Source organism: Lucilia sericata, unplaced genomic scaffold, assembly GCF_015586225.1.
Source record: "Lucilia sericata isolate MDLA Ls3-8-SP2 unplaced genomic scaffold, ASM1558622v1 Contig000143F_arrow, whole genome shotgun sequence".
NCBI lineage: Eukaryota > Metazoa > Arthropoda > Insecta > Diptera > Calliphoridae > Lucilia > Lucilia sericata.
Window position 1 is genome coordinate 144,504 of NW_023994175.1, and position 24,053 is coordinate 168,556.

The following is a 24,053-nucleotide window of genomic DNA, read 5'->3' on the forward strand; positions in this document are numbered from 1 at the left end:
AACAATAATTATTTTATTTTACATATTTTTTATTTTAGATTTTTTTTATAGAACGTTCGTTCGTTACACATTTTCTTTACTTAAACTAAAATTGTAATGAAAGGTACATACATTGCATACTTAATTATGATAAAAAAATAATATGGTATATATTAGTTTATACATTTTTCGTAATGATTAATAATAATAATGTGTATATGTTAACAGATTAATAATGGCAATATCAAAAACACAAAAAAATTTATTTCGAAAAATCATTTCGAAATACCCTAATCTCTATCATCTTTCAGAATTCCTTAAGTTAATGAATTTTTAAAGGCATTTCAGCTTGGCTTTTACCTTTGACTTCAGCGCTTTTTATCGACTGTGCGTTTATACTTTACATGGTTTCTTATTATTTTATAAATATAAATAATTTAGGAAATAAAGAATAAAAAATCAGTACGAGAAATTGAAAAACTTAAGACCTAAACGGAGGAATTGAAAATAGAGACAGTGAGAGAGAGCGTAGTCTTAGAAATGTACAATTTCAGTTCATTCATTCAATATCTATACAAAGTTCATCGGTTATGGAATGAGGGGACACCAAAGGCTCCTGCTGAGTGGAGATCAACTTTAAATGTACATGAGAATGTGGCGTATATCTATTGTGTCGTTGTGTTGCTGCCGATGACTGTGTTGCTTCGTCTTCTTCATAATATGGATGATCTACTTCGGGATCACTAAAAACACAAGACTCTTCGACAACATTCACTAAATTATCATCTTCAATAGCTATTGATGAAGTATCCGATGCCATTTGATATGCATTGTATGATTCTGTTGATGCTGTTTGGGAAACGTTTGGTATAATAAGTAGTTGATTTGGCATTTCACTCTCGCTACCAACTATTTTGGAATCCGATGATGACAATGATTGTTGATCAATAAAGAAATCTAAAAAATAGAAATAAATGTTAAGTCCTTCTTATTTATAAATATATTAAAGTAAAAGTTTCGTAAGTCTAAGTTTAAAAGACACAAGAACTGTAGGATGACAATGATTGCGTTAAATTACAAACAACAAAACGATTTAATATAAAGAAAAACATTAAATGATCCAAAAGATAAATTTACCTTTAATTAAAATTAAAAATAAATTTAAATATTATTAACCAAATCGTATTAAAGGAATTTATGTAAATTAGTGTGTTCTAGTGGATGGTTGTTGGTGTGGTTGTCGTTTGATTAAGTGCGAATTATTAGTAATTGATGTAGAACATATTGTTTAAGTGGTGCAAAATTTAAAAAATATCTTCACGACAATCTGGTGGTGTAGGTATTATCTGGACTGTAAAAAACAAATTTATTGATTTATTTACAATGATGGTTACATGTGGAAGGGTTAGATATGGATTTAAAAATGTAATATGAAATAAATATCGTTATTGCTATTGTTTTGTAAACTATTTTATTATATATATATTAGTATAATTACCCGATTCAACGCCATTCCATTCGCTAACCACAGTGTTGTGATGATGTTGATGAGGATTTGGATGATCTTCAACGGAGCCTTCGTACTGTTTTAAATCCGTTGCAAGATCCATATTTTCTGTCATATCAAATATTTCGGTAACTTTTACTTTATTTGTGTTATCATCAGTGTAGTAATAAGCATACAATGCATCATTGTGGGTTGTAACCTTCAAAACATGTTCAAAATGATCAACATCATCTTCTAAAGGTGCTGCGCCACTGTTTCAAAAAAATTTTATTTTTTAATAAATATTAATAAAAATAGAGTAGCAAATTAAACTTACCATTCATCTACTAATATTGAAACTCTAGGCCCATATAATCTCTTTGAATGTAACAAACCAGTCGTATCAAAATGAGGTGGATCACAGATCTAGTTGAATAAATGAAGAAATATTTAGTATTTTAAATAATTCTAAATTCAGTTGTACGGTTAAACTTACCGTAAACTTATTAAGTATACGCACTTGGAGAGTATTATTTAATTGATATATAAATTCTTCTACCATCTGACGCATTTGTTTCGTAAGTTTTGGTGTCAGTGAGCTAAGTCTAAAGAATATAGGGAAGTTAAAACTAAACATTTATTATGATAAATAAAGCTACTTACTTGGATACTGTGGCTAAAAAGAAATCCATGGGTACTGTGGCTGGCAGGGATAACAACTTAATGCCACGATGTTTAAATATCCAATTTGCCAGACCCTTATTAGCTTGCTCTATATAATCTTGTATGACATCCAATACAGTTTGTGGCATATTAGAAGTCAAAGCATCCTAAATTAAACAAGAAAAAATATAAATTATTATAATTTTCTTCGATTAGTTAAAATGCATATATCGCACCTTTCTATGCTTTTTACATTCTCTACATTCCGGATCGAAATCTTGAGGTTGAGCTACAGTTTCCGAAACTACAAATGTTGACTGGACTGCCACACAGCGGCGACAATTTATTAAATTGTTACGAGTCAAAAATTGTAGGGCATCATCGAAACCTTGCTGACAGAATTTCGATAAAAATTCTGGTCTTGGCGGAAAGAGAATACGAACGAATCGATTAATATTTTGTCTGGAAATCTCAATGCTGGTATTGGCCCAATTAAGATGGAACAACTGGGAACTTTGATCGCGTGGACATATATCACTTTCTCCGCAAAAAGGCGATACAGTTATGGTATTTTCATCTAAAATTGGTAAATTGTCCGAGAATGCACCATCCATATAACGGACGCCCCGAAAGCGGGGTGGTAGTATTCCAGAAAAGCCAGGAATGAAACAAGCACATAGCAATGCTTGCAAAACCTCATCTCGCGAATTGAACTCTGATATAATAACATTCTTGCCATCATATACACGGGTCATAGATATGTGCAAGCGACCACTGACTCGTTTATGGGCATCATCAGGCAAATGCTTTTGTAGACCTTCAAAAAGACAAGTTTGAATATTGAAAGATGGGCTAAATGGACCCAAGGAATGACGGCGAGCTTCATTAACAACACGGAAAAAATCAGAAGTCATGCTGCCTAAAAATACAAATTATAGATTTTGTTTAGCATTTCAATTAAAACACAGAATTATCAGAAAACAAGTAAGAAAGTATAGTCGGGCGTGGCCGACCATATGATACCCTACACCAGTTATGAATACTAAATGTGATTTATTTTTCATAATATCGCATTTATCTTCAATATTCCCTTGTTCCGATACATTTAAGCAATCTATGGATGAAAAACTAATTTTCTAAAAGAGGCTTTATATGGGGGCTAGGGGCAAATATGGACCAAGCCTGATAAAATTTTGTGAATATATTTATATTTACATAATATTTTATTGTGCTGAATTTCATCGCGATATTTGTGTTTATAAGTTAATTTGGGACATTCAAGTAATTTTCTGAAGGGGATTTTGTATGGGAGCTAGGGTCAAATGGGGCCCGATCTTTATGAAATTTGGCAGGGTTATCAAGACTTCTATAAAACTTAGTTATGCCGTATTTTATCGATATATCTGTATATTTAACATAATTATGAGCTCAGAAGCCCTTTTCGGGAGGTTCTGTTCTATGGGGGCTAGGTGAAATAATTGACCGATTTTAACCATTTTCAATAGGCTTCGTCCGTGGGTCAAATAAAACGTGCGTGCCAAATTTCATCCAATTATCTTGAAAATTGCGACCTGTAGCTTGCGCACAAGGTTTACATGGACAGCCAGCCAGCCAGCCAGACGGACGGACATAGCTTAATCGACTCAGAAAACGATTCTAAGCCGATTGGTATACTTTAAGGTGGGTCTAGGACGAATATTTTTATATGTTACAAACATCAGCACAAATCCAATATACCCTCCCCACTAAAGTGGTGTAGGGTATAAATAGTGGCGTGCTCTCATTTTTATAATCAATGAAGATATATAGAACAGAAGTTATATTATTGTACTTTTAGATACTTTTACTGATAAAGTTTTATTTTTTTAAAGAAACTTTATTAATTTAAAAAATAATAACTAAACACTTAATTTCTTAAAATATTTATAATAACAATAATATTAGTGAAATTTCAGGGATAATTAATGAATACGAATAATATATAATTTGAAAAATAAGGAATTTTTAATTCTTTGTGAAAATATTCATATATATACATATGTATATTGACGTCAATTACATTTCCCAGGCATAAAAGTTATTAATCTTGTCACTGAAATGTGATTTAAAAGGTTTATAGCGCAAGTAGTTTGATAAGTCAATATGCACACATAAATATTTGTTAATCTTCACGGAAACTTGCTTAGCTGACTTCTATAGATTGAAATTTGATTTCGAAAATAATAATTACAACTTTATAATTTTAAATATTCATATTTCAAAGAATTTTACATTTGATTCTTTTGATTTTTATCGAAATATCTTTACATAATAGCCGCATTATTTTATTGTACTAAATAATAAAACTGAAAACAGCAGTTCAATTAAAACTGCGTATGTATTTAATTGAGAATTCTTATCATTCACATTTTAGGGGGTCTTTTGTGCCGAAATTATTAGCACATTTACTGATAAGCATTAAAGTGCGTATGAAGTTTATTGTGTGTAGTTTGTAGGTTGATAAAAAAAACTATTTGTTTTTCGATAATCCTATATAAAAAATGTATGTTATGCCTATTTTTTAATGAATATATGACTTTTTTAATTTCTCGAAATGTATACTTTATAGGGCAACAGTATTACTTAATTGGTCAGTTACAATGCTTGTCAGATTTGCGAGTACTCAAAAATACTCAGAAAACCAAATACATACATATGTACGTATGAATAGATGTTTTAGTGTAAAAATATTTTGAAGTAAACAATATTTGTCATGCATTACATTTGCTACAATCAATTTATTTATAAATTGTTGACCACAAAAATAAAGCTACTACGTAAACAAATGTCAATAATAAACAAATAACATAGTTGTTTTTATTATTTAAAATGTATCAAAACAAAATTTATAAAATATAACGATATAGTGCATACTGTAGACACATACATACATTTGTATAATAAAAGTAGGGGCAGCGGGAGTACCTAAATATTCAATATATGTATATATATTTATTTTCATATGTACATATATAAAAAAAATCTTAAATATTTTAAATGTAAACACCATGATCTAAAAACACGACCGACCTTCAACTTGTTACAAATTTCCCATTTTGTATTAAGAAAAAAACAATTTTCGTAAGTTTCTTATAACTAACACATACATAAGTATGTACATAACATTAATTTTTCATAAAAATAAAGAGGCACGGGCGCAAAATGTGGAAAACTAAAACGAAACCATTTTAGATGAGCACTAACAATGTTACAACATTTACAAAAACAAGAGATGACGAGCCTCCATAAAAATAGAGGCCAAACTCATTATCAGTGGAATATTTTTACATTTTGTAAACTATACTGAAATATCTACATGTATATGTGTATATATGTATGTGTGTCAACAACATAATTTTCAACATGTGGCTTTAAGATAACGCACAATAACATTTCCCTTATGTTTAGAGTGTCCCAATGGGAAAAAAGTACATTTGCTAAATATACATTTTATTTAATTTGGAATATATTTAAGAATATCCTCACAAGTTTAGGTTTAGGTTTGGAAGGGTTATGCACCATAAAAAGAAGCATATCCACTCGGAGACCATAAGGTCCAATGTGATTCCCTTCACAAATTTAAAGTTATAAAATTGTTTAACTCTATCGGAACATATTAAAAGTGGTTTTCCAACAAAACAACCTATGATAAGGAAGTATGTAGTAATATATTTGCAACCAGAACTTAGAATTGTGAATTTAATCTATTTTTTTTTAATTTCGAAACACCTTATTGTCATATAATTTATACACCGTCACGTGATAAGTAAACTAATAAATTCCTATTTTTAAAAATATGTACGATATGACCTTGGGTTTTTTAACTCTACCACCTTTTTGCGGTTTTGGTTTATAATTTCAAATAAACAAACTATACATTAAAGGAGTATACATACATAATAAGTAACTATTTTAGTACAATAATAATTTCATATTTATTAATTTATTATGTTTCTATTTGTGTATAAGTATTATTTTTATTATTGTTACAAACCCTACTCCAAACATTCCAAGATATGTAACATATGTTTATGTAAATATTTATTCATAGATTCCTTGAGAAAACTCTAGAACATCTACTATATGCAATCTAAATGCATGTGTGTTATTCTGCATAGGAAAATTCCGGTAAAATTCCATTGAACATATGAAGTAAAAAATGAAAACAAATTTAAGTAGGTCGTCACCCATTAAACAAAATACGGTCATCAACCTTAAGGATGAGCACAATATTGAATGCAAAGGTACCATCCACAAACACGTACACATATACGCATGTATTTAGGTACACACAGCTATATAAATACAATTTATATTTGAGTCAGAGAGACACACCCCCTTATATAAATACGTATGTATGTAATGCCATATACCGGTTTTCACTTATTCTTGCAAGAGCCCTAAAAATATGATTGTATGAGTATGGTGAATGTTTTATCGTTTCCAAGGTTTATTATGTTATAAATAAATGCGTTCCGTCATCAGCAGACATAAAAGCAAGTCAATACTCTCAGTTTCTCATTCCATCTGTTTTGTATTGATAAATCGTATGATTTGGTGTATATACCTACTTAGTAAAGTGGATTACAGGAAAGGTTTCTCATTCAAAACGGATACCTTCCGCTGGCTAATTTTCAATGTCAATAAATAAAATTAGAAATAGGTTTATGAAATATTATTTTTTTTTTCGGAACTATTTCCAGTGAACATTGATACATACTTTCTTAAAAAAAAAACTAATTACTTATCTCTGTTAATACTTTCTTATTTTTGGGTTTCAATGGTCACTAGAAATAGTACTTTCGTGAATATTTTGTATTGTATTTTATTTTTTTTAATAATATATTGGGTATTTTAAAAATGTTAAAAAACTATATAAATGCAATGACTTTACTACCTTTGCAACGGATAATAAAGAAAATTTCCGTTAGCAATATTTATAGTATTATAAAAAATGTCATTTATTAATAGTTAAACAGTACATATTAATTGTCAAATACTACTACAGCCCTTAGAAACAAAACTTAGAATGCAAAATATACACCTAAGTGCTTTAAACATATAATTAACATAAACCATTACTGTGGACGGCTTCGAGTCGTTGTTCGAATAAAACGTATAATGGTTTTATATTATGATCCATATTATAGAATATTTTTTATAAATTACAATGAATCAAATACGTATACTATAATTTAAAAACAAGCTGATAACAGCGAAGACAACACATATTCAATAATGTGTTTGTATTATGATTCTATTGTTTATTATTGTAATGAAATTAATATTATCAATATAAGGAAATTTAACAAAATAAATGCATACATTCTTCTATAAATATATAGGTAATATGTAGGTATCAGTTGATTTCAAATCAAAATGTGCATTGACGTCAATCTATTTAAATTATCAAAAGCTAAATATTTCTAAGCAAATCCCATTACCCTTTCTTTATAAAATTAATTTTAAAGTAAATTCTAAATTATTAAGAAAATATGCGTATATTTTACACATATGATTTGAAACGAGGTTGTTTACTTTAAAATTATTTACATGAGCTTGACACAATAATTAATATACATGTATATATACAAGTGAAATACACATTTATTAAAAAATAAACGATCAATTCAAGACAAAAAGTTATTGTATATTTATGGCAATAACCTTTCTTTCCAATTACAATAATTTGAATTTTTATATAATCTGATATTATGAAACAGAACTTGACAAAAACATTCCGAATATATTTAGGATTTTGACAACTACCAACCAGACAATGGAATTTTTAGAAACTATTTTTTTGATTCTCCTAATACATCAGAATAACGCATTGTGGATTACATTATTCAAGCATTTAAAAATCTCAATTAAAATATTTTTGCTTTAATTTAAAAGGACAAATTAACATACACACAGACTTGTAAATGAGAGGTCGCTGATTTTGTTATCATTAATAACCTACTAATACCACTAGCAAAGTCTAATGAAACTAACAACAGATGTTAAACTATATGCATGAATAATATGTACGTTTATGAACGACCAACTATTGTTATGAACTAAATGATTAAAATTGCATTATTTAGTACAAAAAAAAACACAAGTATGTATGTATTTCACCTATATGCACCAACAAATTTTAAAATTAGCCATATTTGCAATTATCACTTGGAATTAAAACAACTAAAGTAATAAAAGAAAGAAGCATTATTAATTCAATATGTTCCTTAGTACACTATTTGAGAAGGGTATATAAGAATAGACACATATGTACATACTTGGTTTATATTATAGCTTTATCACATTCAATAATCAAATAATGAAAATCTAAACAAAAAGTGTTAGCTTATCAAAACTTCTTTGTGTAGCGAAATAGGTTTTCAAGTGATGATTTAATTTTTGTTTTATATTTAAACTTATTAAAAATTTTGAGCTGATTTATTTTTAATAAAAAAAACCGTCAATGCCCTAAAATTTTTGCAATTTGTAGATAAGCATTTTTTAAATATAAATGTGTATATGTATGTAAATATAAACAACTGCAATAATAATGGCAGAATTTTTACTTTTTACGATATCTAAATAAATTTAATTGTAATCGAACGCACAAAGACAATTTACAAAAAACTCATACACATAAACAAATATTTTTCTTTATTATTTGTTAATTTTACATTCACAATGTAATTATAGATAGCAAATAAGTTGTTTTATTAAAGTAAACTTTGAACTTTTTGCGCTTGAAAAAATTATATGATGACGAATTTTAACAATATATAAATAATACAAAAATTGTTTAGTTATAATACAAATTTCGTTAATAATTGAAATGGTTTCTATTTATAAGAAAATCATATAGATAAGTTTTATGAGAAACCTAATAGGTCTAATAGAAGTTACTTTCTGATAGAAAATGATTCATGAAAAAAATAATTTTAAAATGTAAAATATTGATCATCAATGATTCTTCTTTTGTCAGGTCCTTCGTTGTTCTATCTCGAAATATAATGTAAAAATCTACTATAATTTTGAATAACAGTTCATATATAGTATATGACTTATTTGAAACATTTTTAAGGACCCTAATACATGATTAATTTTTACATTGAAGATATACTATATAATCACACACACATACGTAATTACATTTACATACGCATTTATTAAGAGATTATTATAAATCAATGCATTTATATTATAATTTTATTACTTTGTATTTATTTAAAACTCGGCATGTGGTTTATTATTGTATATTATTGAAAACGATAAAGATTAAATAAAATCAATGAAAATACAATTTGTCCTTATAGTAAGGAACTATTAGCAAATTGTATTATATAAATAGGAGTTAGGTATAGAATCGAAATATTTTTAATACCATATTAACAATGCTTCCTTAGAAATTGTATTTCGCATAAAGAAACCATAATTTTAATATATGCGACTAACTGACAATAACTGATCAACTTATTGTTTTATTTTAAAAAGGTATCGCCTACAAATTCCTAACAGAAATATTCTTAACAATATATGTATATTATATTAAAATTGTTATTTTATAATACGGAACTCTTCATACAACTTTTTATGAGTAATTTTGAATAAGTAAATGCTTAAAAAGAAAAATACATAATATTTGTGTTAGTACATACAAATAATGGGAAGAAATATCTAAAAAACAATTTATTTAATATAACGCACATTTATTTTTCGCAAACAAAAACAGAGAATTATTCTTAAGCTAAATAGCTGCGATATGACCTACAATCACATGATATTTTTCTTTCTACGAGTATGTTTTAATGTGTTACATAAATACATATGTATAGTATGTATGTTCATTTGTATATTCTATGAAGATTTCCCATATGAACACTACATATTTTCGATTTCGTTGTTTATTAGAATAAGATGATATTTACACATATCGCTTATTTGCTGCTAAAGGGCCATAACTCAAAATACTCGATCCGAATTAATAGGCTGTGAAAGTAATCTTTATTTCTAAACTGATTTCACATTCTTTCCAATCATGAAATTAGTTTTATACATAGATATTTAAAACAAAAAAAAAATACTCTTGATCGAAAATGATTGGAATTTTTGTAAAGGGAAAAAATTATTTTAAATATTGTAGCGCAGAAATTATATTGTATTTAATTCAAAAACAACGAATTTAAGAATCGAGCGATATACATATAAACATACATATATATATGTATGTATATGTAATTTAAATGTTTGTTTTTCATACAAAATATAGTTGTTCGTACATACATACATATATATGTATATTATATGTATATGGAAGTGGGTATGTATATCAAACATAAAAGATATTATTGCGTCTTAATTGTTTGGTTATGGATACAATACTACAAGATTCATTGTCTGTAAATATAAATATGTATACATACATATGTATATATTTTAGTGTGTAAGTATATGTACTACAAATGACGAGCCCCCGTATTTATTTGGGCATATGCTTTATTTTTTCTACGCAATTTAGTGGTACTGAGCTAAGCTACTTCAGTCCATCTTATGGTACAATTGCGAAAGTATACTAAGTACCTTGGTACTAGTATAGGTATTTTATATAAAAAAAAACATATTTTTGATATTCTAATTTGTGTTAAAATATGGTGTTATAACATCTGTAACTTACCCAAAGGCAAATCGCACAAAAGGCAACATGCTGCCAGAGCTCCAGCCGATGCACCAGCTATCTTTTCTAAGAGCAGATGTGGGGCATACTTTTTAAAACAAACGGCCACACCAACATGATAAATGCCTAAAAATCCGCAACCAGCAAATGATAGATTCATAATATGAAAATCCGTAAATGCAACAATATAAAGTGACTAAACTTTGGAGGAAAGGCGAGGAATTCAATTTAGATACAATCTGCCTTTTTAAACTGTAAAATGTTGCTTTTTTAAATGCTAATAAAACGGAAAAATCAAATATATTTTTCTCTCTATGCACGTAGTTGTTTGTTATTGTGTTTTCTTTCTTTTCTTCGTTTTATTGACTTTTGTTGCCAGCAGTTTATTTTTGTTGCTTTTTTCTCGTTGGCATTCGTTCGAAGCAATTGTTTTGTAACTAGATAATGACGTTTACAATGAAAATATATTTATGTAGTGTGTTTGTATATTTCGTTCGCTGCTAAAATTTTTGCAAATTTTAATTTTGATTAGTGTTTGTTTTTACAAAAAAATAATTTAATGTATTTTTCACAAATTTTCACTTTTATTTTTTAACTATTTTTGATTTAATACTTTGTACACGGTATTTTTTAATTATTCTCTCAACTGTTGTAGTTGCGTCAAAAATAATTTATTGTAAGAAACTTAGAAATTGTTTTGGATATTATAAAAATACAAATGAAATCACTAACGAGCTGTTGTTTATTTTTTTATGGTAATTAGTTTTAATAAATTTCACTTTGAATTTTTCTGTGTGGTTCAGCTGCTTTCCAAAATCGTTATGTTGTTGCTGCTTGAAAAGAAGTGGTATTTATAGAAATTTTATCAGGTATGGAAAAGTTAGTGCTATTATATTTTCTTCAGTACTAAAAATATTACATTTTATATTTTAACATGTACTCTCAATTTTCGGTAAATCCATCCATCGGTTCTTTTCATCAATATGTCTTTTTAATAGGCATAGTTTTAGATAATTACACATTTCGGCTTCTTATGTTGAAAAGAAATTAAAGTAATTTGGTACTTTATATTTGAAAAAGTACCCTTTTTAAAATCTCGGGTTTCCAAATCTGATTTGTTATTGCTTCGTATTCTCTTACTTTATTCGTTTCTCTTTGAATTAATTTTCTTTATTTTTTCGGTCTCTCGAATTAACTAGGAATAAGTGTTACCAGATATATTTATTTTTTGTGTGTTCCCTGCAAAAATTTAGACTACTTCGCACAGTGTGTAAATCCCACTTTGCACACAAAGTCTAAAAAGTAAAATGAAAAAATACATCTAATTATGTTTTAAAACGTAAAAGTTTCAAAAACAGCAGGAAATTTTTGGCAAACAGGTAGAAAATAACAGAAACAATTGCAATTCTTTCGTTACTTTATAAAAAAATTGTTACGCTTTAGAAAAACCGGAAAAGTTGTATATAAAAACAACCATAGCCACTACATTGTATTTTAACTCATGTACATAGTAGCAAAATCCCATTTTATTCAAAAGACATAAAATACCTTGGTAATAATGAGACAGAGATTAGGACAAACTTAAAAGAAACACACAATCTGGCTACACTACCGAACATGACATCCGCGGAATAACGGAACATTAATAACTCCGTTTACAATACTTTATTTAAATTCATAGTTTTCTTAAGAAGTTTTAAATGTTTTTAGTTTTGTGAATTCTGTAAAAAATAATATTGCAAATGAAAATCAATATATTATTCGTGTATATTAATTCTACTTAAAATTATCTGAGCTCGTTATATGTGTTGTTCAAAAATATGTACATACCTACATGTACTATGAGATTTGCCAACAATTTTTATTATTAAATATAAAGTAATTTAATGGTTCCAGTGGATATAAAAAAGTGAAAAATTAAAAAATATTTTGTATATTTCACATTTAAACATGGATTTATTGTTTATTAAACATTTACAAATTGCAATATCATTGTTTTGGATACTTATATATGGTGAGTTTTTTTATAAAGTTTATAATTTTCAATAAAGATTTTTTTGTTGCCTTTTATTTTCCTTATTTCATGTAAAAATTTTATAAATATTAAGGGGAAATTCTAAAATGCAAATTGTATCTCCTTGCGAAGTAATCGCGTTTGTAGATATTTAATTAATTTCTTTCGAATGCACAAATGTATGGTGACGGTGCAAAAGTTGTTGTGAAATACTATGATATTGAGTTTTAGATTTTAAATTTTGTTGTTGCGTTGGCCCCATTCAGTATCAGTTATTATTTCGTTTAGGTGGTGGTACATACATTTGTCTTTCGCCTCGATAACGTTGATTGCCACCACTTCCTCCAACTCCAGAATGTATATTAGACCTTGGTTGAAATGCTGAAGGATGTGGCTGTGCCATGGGAGGAGCAGTGATGTTTGTTTGGTAAGCATTCAGTGGTATGTGCTGAGCATCAGTGATGGGTAGGCAGTCGGATTTTAATACCTCTTCGTGATTGCCATAACCCAAAAATAAAACAACACACGTCTTATCCGAAATAGCAGTGATTTTTGCATCGTAATACTAAAAAATAAATATTTATTACAATGAAATTTTAATAACTAACTGTGTTACTTACATTGCCATCATCCCAATATTTGGCTAAACACAAATCGCCTATATTCCAAGGCCAATTACCGCTAGACATCATGCCGAATTGCGGTGGAGCTTGTTGCGGTGGTGCTACAAATAAGTTGGGATTCTGTGCCATATACGCAACAGCAGCAGTGGCTTGATTATTGAGTATTTGATTCTGAGAATGTTGTTGCTGTGGTGGAGGCGGAGGTAATGTTGCCTGTTGGGCTTGTGGTGATACCGCTTGTTGCTGCTGCAGCTGTTGCATGGTCAAGCCTTGACTTTTTAACAAGTTCATAGCGTATTCATTAGCTTCTTTACTTTGAAATCCCATTATTTTGCTGGGATCATATGCAAAGCCGTTACCGACTTGAGGCACATAAGCGGGATTTTTCGGGTTTTGCTGAGATTTCGAAGAGAAATTTTGGGAATCTATAAATCGATTAGGTTGTTGTTGCTGGGAATTGTTTGGATAGTTTTCGGATGAAGACTTTTGCTTATGTTGGCTCAAAGTTGGCATTTGCTGATGGCTGTTACTTTTTGAAGTTTGTTGGTTATTTCTGCCCCTATTCTGCTGGTTGTTAGCTGTTGATTCATCTCTATGTTGGATGGACATTTTCGAGGTACTTTCTACCAAATTGTCCAAAGCCTTTTCAAAATTATTATTAGGTTTTTGTGTTTGTTTTTGCGGAAAACTTTTCGTTGAATCCTGATTATTATTTCTATTATTTTCCCTCGGTTGATACGATTTCTTTTCTGACGGCTTATTAAATTCATTATTCCGTTTGTTAGGCAGATAGTCATTCATTGGCTGCCTAGGGGTTTGCTCCCTTTCTTTTTTTCTTTCATTTCTCTTAGTGTTGTTGCCTCCTGCGGATTTTATATTTTCTTCTTGAGCCACAGTTGATTGATTTAAAGGCTTATCGTAATTTGAGGTTTGAGTTCTGTTTGTATTATTTCGTTCTCCACCTCTTCCAGGTTTGTTGATAGATTGTTGTTTACGTTCTTCTTGTCTTTGATTGAAAGTATTTGAACGTGATTGCAAAGGTTGCTTTTCTTCAGATCTTGAGGTAACAGTTGCTCTATTTGCGGCAAAACTAGATGACATGTTATTTTCAAATCTATTACCTCCAACAGATATAGCTTTGGTATTATTATAAGTTTTTGATGAAGTATCTTTAAAGTTGCGATCATTGTTAGCATTATTACTAACTGCTTGGGATTGAACAGTACTTGCAGAGGAAACAGTCTGTAGAAAAAAATATTTACATTATAAGTCGAAAATATAATTATAGACAATAATATCTTACCACTGGCAGTTTATCGGTCAAGAAATCAAACAGTGAAACATTTGTCTGTGGTTTTGCCGCTGCGGCTTCTTCCTTGGCCGAGGCTACTCTGTCCCTTACACGTCCTCCTGTTGTAGCGGTTACGGTTTTTGCACTATTATCTACTGAACCGCTTCTAACATTATTTCTACGCTTGAGATTGTATAAAGCTCTTTCAAGATTGTTGTTGGTAGTTTTGAGAGCTTGTTTCGCCTCTTCTTCAGAATAACCCTTTTCTAAGATCTTTTTAACATTATGATCTAAAATATTTTGTTGACCGCCGCCAAATACTTTCTTTTGACCAGCCTTTGCGGCTTCGGCGATAGCTTGACTACGACTCACATTGAACTCATCATTTTCTTTTGAGTTTTTATCCTTTTCATTAGCTGCTTGCAAACTTTTAAAGTTTCTATCTGTAGGCAGTGCATCTTTGTGAGCATCTAATCGTTTACCGAAAGCTATCCATGGTGGAGGTCCACCTGATCCTGATAGCCTTCTGTTACTTCTAGCATATTTAAGCATTTGTCTAGCCACTTCCCACTTTTCCACCAAAGCTTCTACTTTTCCTCCGAGAATCTGAATATCTGAGGGCTTTAATACTAAAAATCCGTTCAATAGCTTTACTTTTTCAGCTTTTATTAACAATTTGGTGCCCGGTGGCACATTAAGATTTAGACTAGGAATTCGTTCAAACTCTAAAGCAGCTATAGTATTAACTCCGTCACTTAGTTCCAATTGTAGAAATCTAGGCGCAGCCGTGGATTCTTCGTTGGCTTTCGGTGCCGAAATATTTCGCATTTTTTGTATTTGTAATACAATGCGACCAGATATGGTACCACTGCTATCGGGTTTAGATGGTAAAGCGCCCGCCGCTATATCCTTCAAATCCCACTGTAAGCGAATATTATTTCATTGGGTTTCCATATACATATGTGTGTATATCAATTAATAGGTACTTACATCTAGGGCTAAAGATATGATTTTATTGACATCTTCCGTTTGTAAATTATGGCTGGTGGTTAATTTTCTAAGACCTTCCTCAGTCAAGTACCTAAAACATAGGTATTTGTTTTCATATATAATTTTGAAGTCTCTATTATTCGTCAAGATTTACTTACCATCCTTGCTCTTGTAATTTTTCTAATAAAATCATTCTTATGATGGGAAAAATTAATAATTTGCAAAGAATGGACAAAAAAATTAGATCAACATTAATAAGAGTGTATAAGCAAACTGTCACTATTGAAAAAATTACATTTGACGTAATACAATTTCATAACAGCCAGCTTTTGTATACGTTATAAGAAACCATCTCAACAGAGATGACTTACATTGAAAAAAATAATTATCATAGTAAAATTAATGTGTATACATATATTTTTAATGTTAATGTTTTTAAAGTTATTTTTATATTTTTTTCAAATATTGGACTGCGCCTACAAGTATGTATATGTAAATTAAATCATTAAGTATTTATTTTCGACATTTTTTAAATATATATTGCCATGATATATTTTGGGTTATATAGTTGTAAAAAGTCGACTTTTCGACTTTTTCCGGTTTACTTTTTTACAAATCAAAATACGCCTTTTTTAAATTTTTTTTAGACTTTGATGTTAGATAGATTTTGTTTTTATTATATACGTTTACAATTTTTCAATTATTTAATATCGACTTTTATTTACAAATCGTTTTTCGACATTGTTAGGAAATAGTATAAGTCCACAAAGTTAAGGATGATAAAATATAATTAATTTTGATACAAAAAATAATAAATTAAAGAATCTTTGTCAAAATTTGTGGAAATTGTAAAATGTTATATTTCTATAATATTTTTTTTTAAATCGTTTGTGTTGATTAAGTTGAAAATGTCACAAATTTTTCAAATATCTATTTAAATTCTTATAAAATATGAAAATTATGATTATATTTAAGGACAAAGTCATGCAATTACCTTTCTCTGTAGTGCACAGGTTATTCAAATTGTTAAAATATAAAGACCTTTTACATTTTATTTGGATTCGTACCACCATTTATAATATTTTTAACGGAAAAACATATTAATTGCTAGAAATAGAAGAGTTTTAAGATTATTCAAAACATAGAAGAAACTCCAATCCAAAATTTGATAATACGATTTTTCGCATTATTACATTTTTCTCAAGTTGACACATTTTTCTTTTAATTAAGTTGTAATTTTTTCTTCAGTAAAAAGTAATATAAATATTAGCTATTGTAACCGAATTTTTCACCACCCACAAAGAATCAATACTTCGTCATACATAGTCGTGCAGTACTTCCCCTAAACATAAACAATTCAAAAAAGTTCGTTAGCTAACGAATACAACGAATAAAACAAAATATGTCGTGTCTCCGAATAATTCATGACGTGCGCCTTCAAGTTTAGTTGCGCTTTGGCGTTCAAACAAAACGGTTGTGTTTCGGATAAAAGTTGGAATAATATACAAACGGGAAGCGGAAATAGAAAAACGTTAAATGCAACAAGTTGAAACAAGAAAAAAACGAGTAAAAATTTGTTATTGTTGAATCGTTAAAAGAATTTTTAAAGAATGCTAATAAAACAAAATAAAAATAAATATTGTTAAACAACTTGCAGATAGTTTGCGTTTTTACAAAGCAAAAAATTGCGAAGATTGTTTTTGTAATCAATATAAATATGTACAATGCACATTGTATGTAAAATTGTTTGAAAATTTTGTTCTTCGTTGTGTGGCAAATTAAAGTGCATTGAGTCAAGTGATCAAGAAACAATTTAGTAGTGCGTGTTTATATGTACGTATATATAAACTTATGCATATATGTATAAAATATATACATCTATCTAATTTTTGTAAATAAATAGGCAACAGGTGTTGTTTTAAACTTAAATTTGTGCGAGAAATGGAAAATTACTGTTTTTTTTATAAAAATAATTAAATATTGTTTAACGTACGTACATATGTATTAAATTTTGTCATCTTCTGTTTTTAAATTGTAACGGAAAATAAATAGATTTTTGGTTATATCTAAATCATTATTTAAATGATGGTACCTGAGATAATTTAGCAACTTAATACACTTGGGAACAAGTACTTAGATAAATGTTCTACAAAACCACATTTTACAAATTAAAGTTTAAATTATTTATAATTAAATATACATATGTAGATAGGTATGTATGTATATGTGATTGTTAAATATTTTAATTCATTGTGTTAATTGTAATTAAAGTAAATTTTTTATATAATTATAAATTTGCCAGTTTTTTTTTGTCTACAAATCTATTAGTATTCCAAAAACATAATTTTTTAACTTAAATATTTTATTCATTTTAACAGTTCATTGTTTTACGCAAAAACAATCATGTATAGTTGTAGTAGAAAAAAGTAAAACAATTGAAAAAATTTGTTAATTTTTCTTTGCTAAACTTAAAAACGTGTCAAAGATATAGAGAAAGATTTTTGCATTAAATCGTGATTGAAATATTTAATGTCTTTTAATGTTTTTATTTATAACAAATAAATATATGTACGTTTATTAATACATATCAACTTTAAATCTTTTTCAATTTGAAATGTCTTTTTATTAAAAAAATTCCTTCGTTGAAAAACAAACACAATTTATTTGTTTTTATTTTTTTATCTATTAAAAATGTGCTATAAAAATCAGAGAAAATTTAAATTGTGTTAACAGAATGCGTGTGTATGTCTCTATTTGTGTACGTGTGTGCATGTATTTGGCATTAAAAATAATAAAAATATGTAAAAATTATACAAATTAAAATAAAATAGTAAATGTTATTGAGAAAATTTTTGTGTATAAAAAGAACAATGAAAATGAATTAATACTTTTAAAGTATTTTAATTTTATATCTGATTGTCGGCATTTTTTATATTGTTTTAAAGAAAAGTGTTAAATATAATTTCATAAAAAATATTTTTTATTAATGAATATTTTGGGCAAACTACAGTTTTTTCCGTGACATGGTTTGAATAAAAGTATATGTTTTCATATTATGCACCATTGTCTCAACCATATTTGATGGAAAATCAATTAATTTTTTTTTAATTTATTATTAATGAAATTTTCAATCATAATCAGGATATTTATCAGATATTTTACCTTCTATCCGAAAACATTGTATGTATTAATATGATTTTTGAATACTACTGTTAAATTTTCTCAAGTATTATTTTATTATTTTTGTTTCAAGTTTTACCTTATTAAAATAACAATGCGCCCATTATTGTTGAAGTAATTTAGTCATCGGCAGAGTCACACAGTTTAAATATTAATTAAGTTTTAAAAGTAACAACAAAAACAATTCGTAAAAACTTACGCAATAAGTTTCAGTATTTAGCATACTCATATAGATAAAGAAAAATTCATAAAATATTTACACATAATGAACTGTTTATTTTAAATTTAAAGAATAAAACCAAATAAATTTTTAAATAAGTTTGTTTAATTTATAAGCTATATATAAATACATACTACATATACATACTTATCTATATGTACCAGTAATAATTAATGACTGCACATGCAAATCCATTTTACCATGTACCCTATAATATAAAAATTTTACTTTTTACTAATTAGAACATAAAGAATAAGAAAGGGCGGGAGATCTGTATTTTGCCTGTCATGTCATATAATTTATGTTTGTATGTTTTCAAGAAATACATTCCCAGTGGATATTCTATGGAATCATTATTCCTTCATTTGTTTCATAATCCCAAGTTCATTGCAATTAAGTCATGTTATTATAAATTATCGTAATTTACAGTTAAACAAATTGAAAATTATTTGTTGACAGCTTTTTGTCTGAAACTCTTGGGTTTTTTGCTGGTTAATTTTTAATAAAACATTAACGACACTCACTCTGCATTGTTGTTATGTATGTATGTATGGTTTTTCTTGTCAGAGGTGTCTTGGGTGTAAATCAATTTTTTTTGTTATTTTCTGAATTGGTTGGCACGCTTTACCATATTTAAAAAGTGGTCTTTTGGCTGGAATTATTTGGCACGTAATTATTGAATATACTTTTACTTATGTCGAACATGTTAATAAATTTTTCATTTTTTTGTCATAAATAAAGTCATGAAGAATATTAAACTTGCATACTTCTTAAATTGTTTTATATATTTTTTAAATATATTTACATTTCTCTTATAAATGCAAGTTCATTTGATTTCAATAATTTTATTTTAATTATAATTGTCTTTGTTGTTATATGAATTTGTTATTGAGCTGACAGTAAATATTGTAATTTAATTGGTTCAATAAAACTACGTTAAATTGATTCATATAAATTCTTTTATCTGTATACATATAATTTTAAATTTTTGAATGAGAATTTCTTTAGAGAGATACAACATGTGTATGTAACAAATTTTATCTCGTGACACAGCCATAAGAATTATTCATGATGCGTTGTAATCAACAAAAAATTTTATTAACTACTGTATTTGCTATTATCTTATCGATTGGCTTTTTGCTAAAAAAAAACTAAAAAGGCCATAATATTTAGTTGAACGCAATAAAAGAAACCAAAATGTAATTACACAAATTCATTAATTATTACTAATAAATATTAAACTAATACACATATCAAAGTTAAATGTAAATACAATCAATAGAGTTTTTATCTGTTGTAATAGCTTTGTCAAAGAGATAAAATGAATTTGATGTTAATTTGAAATCAGACGCCTAAACTTAGAGAAATCCTTCAGAATTTAAAATACCTAAAGACAATGTTAAACTTAACTCAATTTAGTATTTGAGTTGAGATAAACTTATTACAAAATATCGCCAAAAAATTTAACTCTAAAATATTAGTCATAAAATTCACTGCTATAAAGGTAAATTGGAAATTTTGCAGTATTTAGTACTCGTATGTCTGCCAGTGGCTAAACATACATATGTACATATACACACACATACAATATATGTAGGTTAAATGCTCTTATCAGTTCCTAGAGTGAGTGTTGGCATTAAAAACATGTACAATTTGCTTCATATGAACAAACATTCATTCTACGTGTGTTTTGCATATCCGAAATATTTTGGCTTAAGCTGTGAGTTCAAAATGTGGATGTATGAAAATGACACTTTTTTTTTTGTTTTTATTTTCAAAGTTTCAATGGAATTTAAACAGAAGAATATGAAAACTAAAAAAATAGGAAAAAAAATACATAGTATCAAGGTACGTACATACAGACATTTAAATAAAAATTAAAATAATTTATCATAACGGTTTTTATGAGACAAACAATTTTTAAAATACCTGATAAATTATTTACATATGTAAAAAAAATAAAAATTATGCAGGCAAAGGAATATGTATACAAATATGTAAATTTAGTGTATAAAACCATTTAAGCCAACATATTTATTTAATTTGTTTTTATACTATCCCGTATCTACTATGTATTTTGATATGTTTATTATAGTTATAAAGTTACTCTTTAAAAATCAATTTTTCCTCAAACCACTATTGGTATTAATATATACATAGATCTTTTTTTAATACATATTATGTATGTATATATATGTACCATAAGGACATCAAAAATGTTGTTGATAACATTTGCAATTTAATTATTTATATATTGCTAGATACTATATAGTATGCCGAACAAAATATATGTATATTAATATTTGTTTGTAAACGGTACCATGCTAATGTTGTGAGTAAAAGAAATTGACAAAGTTTATTTGCTCGGTTTAGTGGTTTTTCGCATAAACGAATCTTAAGTGAAATAAAATATTTTTATGTATTACATGCGTCTAGAAAGACATAAATAACTATAGTTTAAAATACATATACATACATATATTTTATGATGGAAACATGAAGATGGTTTAACGTTGAGTTTGCGATAACAGACTTTTATGTTTTAAAACGTTAAAAAAGAAGCTACACAGGAAAAAACAGGTGGAAAAGAGCTTACCACGTTTGTTAACATTTGGACAACGGATGTATATAACATTTAAATAACATCTAGTTATCATTTTGACAACAACCATTGTAATTTTGACAACATATCGATATCATTGCAACAACGTGCAATCATTTCGTCAATACATGGACAATCGGCAATAATTTCGACAATACAACGTTCTGTTTAACAACATAGCGTTGTCACTTTGGTAACACATTATTATTTTTTTTTTGTTGATTTGAAAACATCATGTACTTTTTATATTTTTGTTCTTATTTTGACAACTATCCGTACATACTTTACCAACAGATGTTATTGAAAACTTACAAACACTTTGGTGTCAAATTGGTACCAGGCGTGTACAATTTAAAAACGTATTTTTTCCCTCTGTGTATAAGTAAAGATTTACTTTTAATGCTACTCATTAACTCACTGTCGAATGAATAGATTTTCTGATTAACAAGATTGTTTTTTGTTTAAATTTTAAGTTAAAGAAGAAACTCAAAACTTTTTTTTCAAATTTTATAAACTGATATAAACCCACATCTAATTGATTAGGTTTATTTTTATAATGATACATATTAATGTGAATGCATACATATGTATGTAAATTTCTTTGTTTTCTTTTTATAAAACCATAAAAAAAAACTTTTAAAATTATTTAGCAAAAGTTTTCAAACTTTACAAATTTTTACACATCCTTTATATGTACGTGTCTAACATACCAAATTAGCCATAAATAAAAGTTGATCGAACTTTTATATTGAATTTACGCATTTAGATTCCAAATAAAATACTGTGCTATTGTGGTAAGAAATATGTAACAGTCGGCACAGATGAATATTATACACCATTCATCAAAGTATTTGATTAAATAAATCGTTATAGAAACATGTTAGTTTATGTACAGCTATAGATCGAATCAGTTTCGATATTTTAGAAGTTATGACAAACACACTCAAGTATGCCATGACATGATGAAGGGTATTATTTAAAAGTAGTAGGTATAAATAAAAGAAAATATAATGTTTATTACAAATGAAACTTTTCAATTTATTAGATTTTCTTAATGCAAATACATGTTAATAATAATATTATAAGACAACATTGTTTAAAGTATGTTATTTCTAATCATTATATATGAATATGAACGAACAGTTATAAAAATTGTTTCTTAAAAGCTCCCTTACCAAAGGGAATATTGTCATTGGTTTCTACATAATACAAACCCTTTTGCTGTTGACCCAATTCACCCATTATTTCATTTTGCCAACGACAAGAGTCCAAACTCATAAATTCTAAATTTTCACATTTAAGTAGTAAAAATTCCTGATGTTTAACTGGTGACCACATTTCGGGTATAAATTTGTAAGCACGATTATGAGAACATGCATTATCTGCAGAAATGCAACCAGGTTGAATTTTACCACCATTGGGATAGTAATCCACATGACCACAAGGTGTTTCATAACCATATTCACCTGCATTCGTGTGTACGACTTCCACATAATCAGCATCGTCTGCAGTTAATTTTTCGTTAGCAGGAGTATTCTCAGTAAAAAGTATTCCAGCAGGATCTAGTGCTGTAATGCGATTAATTTTTTCACCACAGCGTTCATAAATGTTTTGACCCGCAAGTCCAGCAATTTGGCCACCCAGACTAAAACCCACTATATGTATATTTTGGATATTCATGTTAAAACTTTCCTTTAGCAATATAACTAAATCTGTAATAGATTTGGCTACTAAATCTGCAGAAATGAAATCAACTCCAAAATCTTTGCCGTCCATTAGGGAACTATAGTCCACTATAATAATGTTGGCATCTTCAACTTTTAATTTTTCCTCTTTAATTATCAAACATTCTTCGGAACTTTTGTTTCCCAGTATACCGTGAATAGCTAGACTTTTGTATAAAGGGAAGAAAATATATATATAAACAGTGATATATTTATAATAGAGTTTGGAGAAGGAAAAATGTATGTGATAATTTTCCGAAATATAAAGTATATGTTTAACTTACGTAGTTTGTTTACTTGGATTTAGAACACTACGCACTATGGACTCTACATCAGCTTGCAATATCTGTGGCGTAACATTATTTTGTCTAGTATATACATAAAATTTTATGGGGTCATCAACACTTTCCACGTCATCTAAAGTTTCGCCTTTTACATTTAGTGCACAAATGCAGGCTAAAAAATATATTGCAACTGTTTTCTCCCACGATATCCACATGTTTCAAAAGTCACTAAAATACTGACATTTTTTTCGTTGCATTAGACTGTAGTAAGACTGAATTATTTACTA

The 24,053-nt window shown here is 27.9% G+C and overlaps 4 protein-coding genes across 10 annotated transcripts in view; 1 reads left to right on the top strand and 3 right to left on the bottom strand.

Annotated features, from left to right (window-relative positions):
* The window catches only part of LOC119601114 (speract receptor), a 65,608-nt gene that overhangs the window by 29,384 nt on the left and 12,171 nt on the right, over window positions 1–24,053 (top strand). For 2 of the 5 annotated variants that reach the window (XM_037951869.1, XM_037951870.1), the window contains exon 1: window positions 12,563–12,852. The exons of 1 other annotated variant lie outside the window; for it this stretch is intronic. The gene's annotated coding sequence lies outside the window, so the exon portion shown is untranslated. Of the gene's footprint in view, window positions 1–12,562; window positions 12,853–17,218; window positions 17,590–17,659; window positions 17,746–24,053 lie in introns of those variants that run through there. 2 more of the 5 variants (XM_037951866.1, XM_037951867.1) reach the window with 2 other exon arrangements.
* LOC119601122 (1-acylglycerol-3-phosphate O-acyltransferase Pnpla3) lies at window positions 9–11,679 on the bottom strand. 3 transcript variants are annotated; one of them, XR_005231182.1, is made up of 8 exons: window positions 10,839–11,678; window positions 2,365–3,047; window positions 2,129–2,295; window positions 1,962–2,070; window positions 1,803–1,891; window positions 1,478–1,737; window positions 1,117–1,330; window positions 794–936 (listed from the first exon to the last, which is right to left on the bottom strand). XR_005231182.1 is itself a non-coding variant. In XM_037951881.1 (7 exons), exons 1-7 carry the CDS (start codon window positions 10,996–10,998, stop codon window positions 539–541), a joined length of 1,842 nt encoding a protein of 613 aa, XP_037807809.1. In that variant the 5' UTR covers window positions 10,999–11,679; the 3' UTR covers window positions 9–538. The 3 variants fall into 3 exon arrangements, 2 of the variants coding, with proteins under 2 accessions (XP_037807809.1, XP_037807808.1); XM_037951881.1 differs by lacking the exon at window positions 1,117–1,330 and having other exon boundaries at window positions 9–936; window positions 1,986–2,070; window positions 10,839–11,679; XM_037951880.1 differs by lacking the exon at window positions 1,117–1,330 and having other exon boundaries at window positions 9–936.
* LOC119601116 (tudor domain-containing protein 3) lies at window positions 13,012–16,041 on the bottom strand. The gene is made up of 5 exons (XM_037951871.1): window positions 15,915–16,041; window positions 15,757–15,847; window positions 14,779–15,687; window positions 13,473–14,717; window positions 13,012–13,417 (listed from the first exon to the last, which is right to left on the bottom strand). The coding sequence occupies exons 1-5, from the start codon at window positions 15,947–15,949 to the stop codon at window positions 13,121–13,123; spliced, it is 2,577 nt and encodes an 858-aa protein (XP_037807799.1). The 5' UTR covers window positions 15,950–16,041; the 3' UTR covers window positions 13,012–13,120.
* Window positions 22,770–23,998, bottom strand: LOC119601125 (phospholipase A1). The gene is made up of 2 exons (XM_037951885.1): window positions 23,767–23,998; window positions 22,770–23,649 (listed from the first exon to the last, which is right to left on the bottom strand). The coding sequence occupies exons 1-2, from the start codon at window positions 23,979–23,981 to the stop codon at window positions 22,902–22,904; spliced, it is 963 nt and encodes a 320-aa protein (XP_037807813.1). The 5' UTR covers window positions 23,982–23,998; the 3' UTR covers window positions 22,770–22,901.

Bases quoted from the DNA above. Each gene is read 5' to 3' on its own strand.
- LOC119601122 (XM_037951880.1), bottom strand. From the start codon at position 10,998: ATGAATCTATCATTTGCTGGTTGCGGATTTTTAGGCATTTATCATGTT. The intron at 2,296-2,364 runs GTGCGATATATG...TGTTTAATTTAG, and splicing joins AATGTAAAAAGCATAGAAAG to GATGCTTTGACTTCTAATAT. The intron at 1,738-1,802 runs GTAAGTTTAATT...TTTTTGAAACAG, and splicing joins TCAATATTAGTAGATGAATG to TGGCGCAGCACCTTTAGAAG.
- LOC119601125 (XM_037951885.1), bottom strand. From the start codon at position 23,981: ATGTGGATATCGTGGGAGAAAACAGTTGCAATATATTTTTTAGCCTGC. The intron at 23,650-23,766 runs GTAAGTTAAACA...TTTATACAAAAG, and splicing joins AATCCAAGTAAACAAACTAC to TCTAGCTATTCACGGTATAC.
- LOC119601116 (XM_037951871.1), bottom strand. From the start codon at position 15,949: ATGATTTTATTAGAAAAATTACAAGAGCAAGGATG. The intron at 15,688-15,756 runs GTAAGTACCTAT...ATTCGCTTACAG, and splicing joins TCATATCTTTAGCCCTAGAT to TGGGATTTGAAGGATATAGC. The intron at 14,718-14,778 runs GTAAGATATTAT...TTTTTTCTACAG, and splicing joins TGACCGATAAACTGCCAGTG to ACTGTTTCCTCTGCAAGTAC.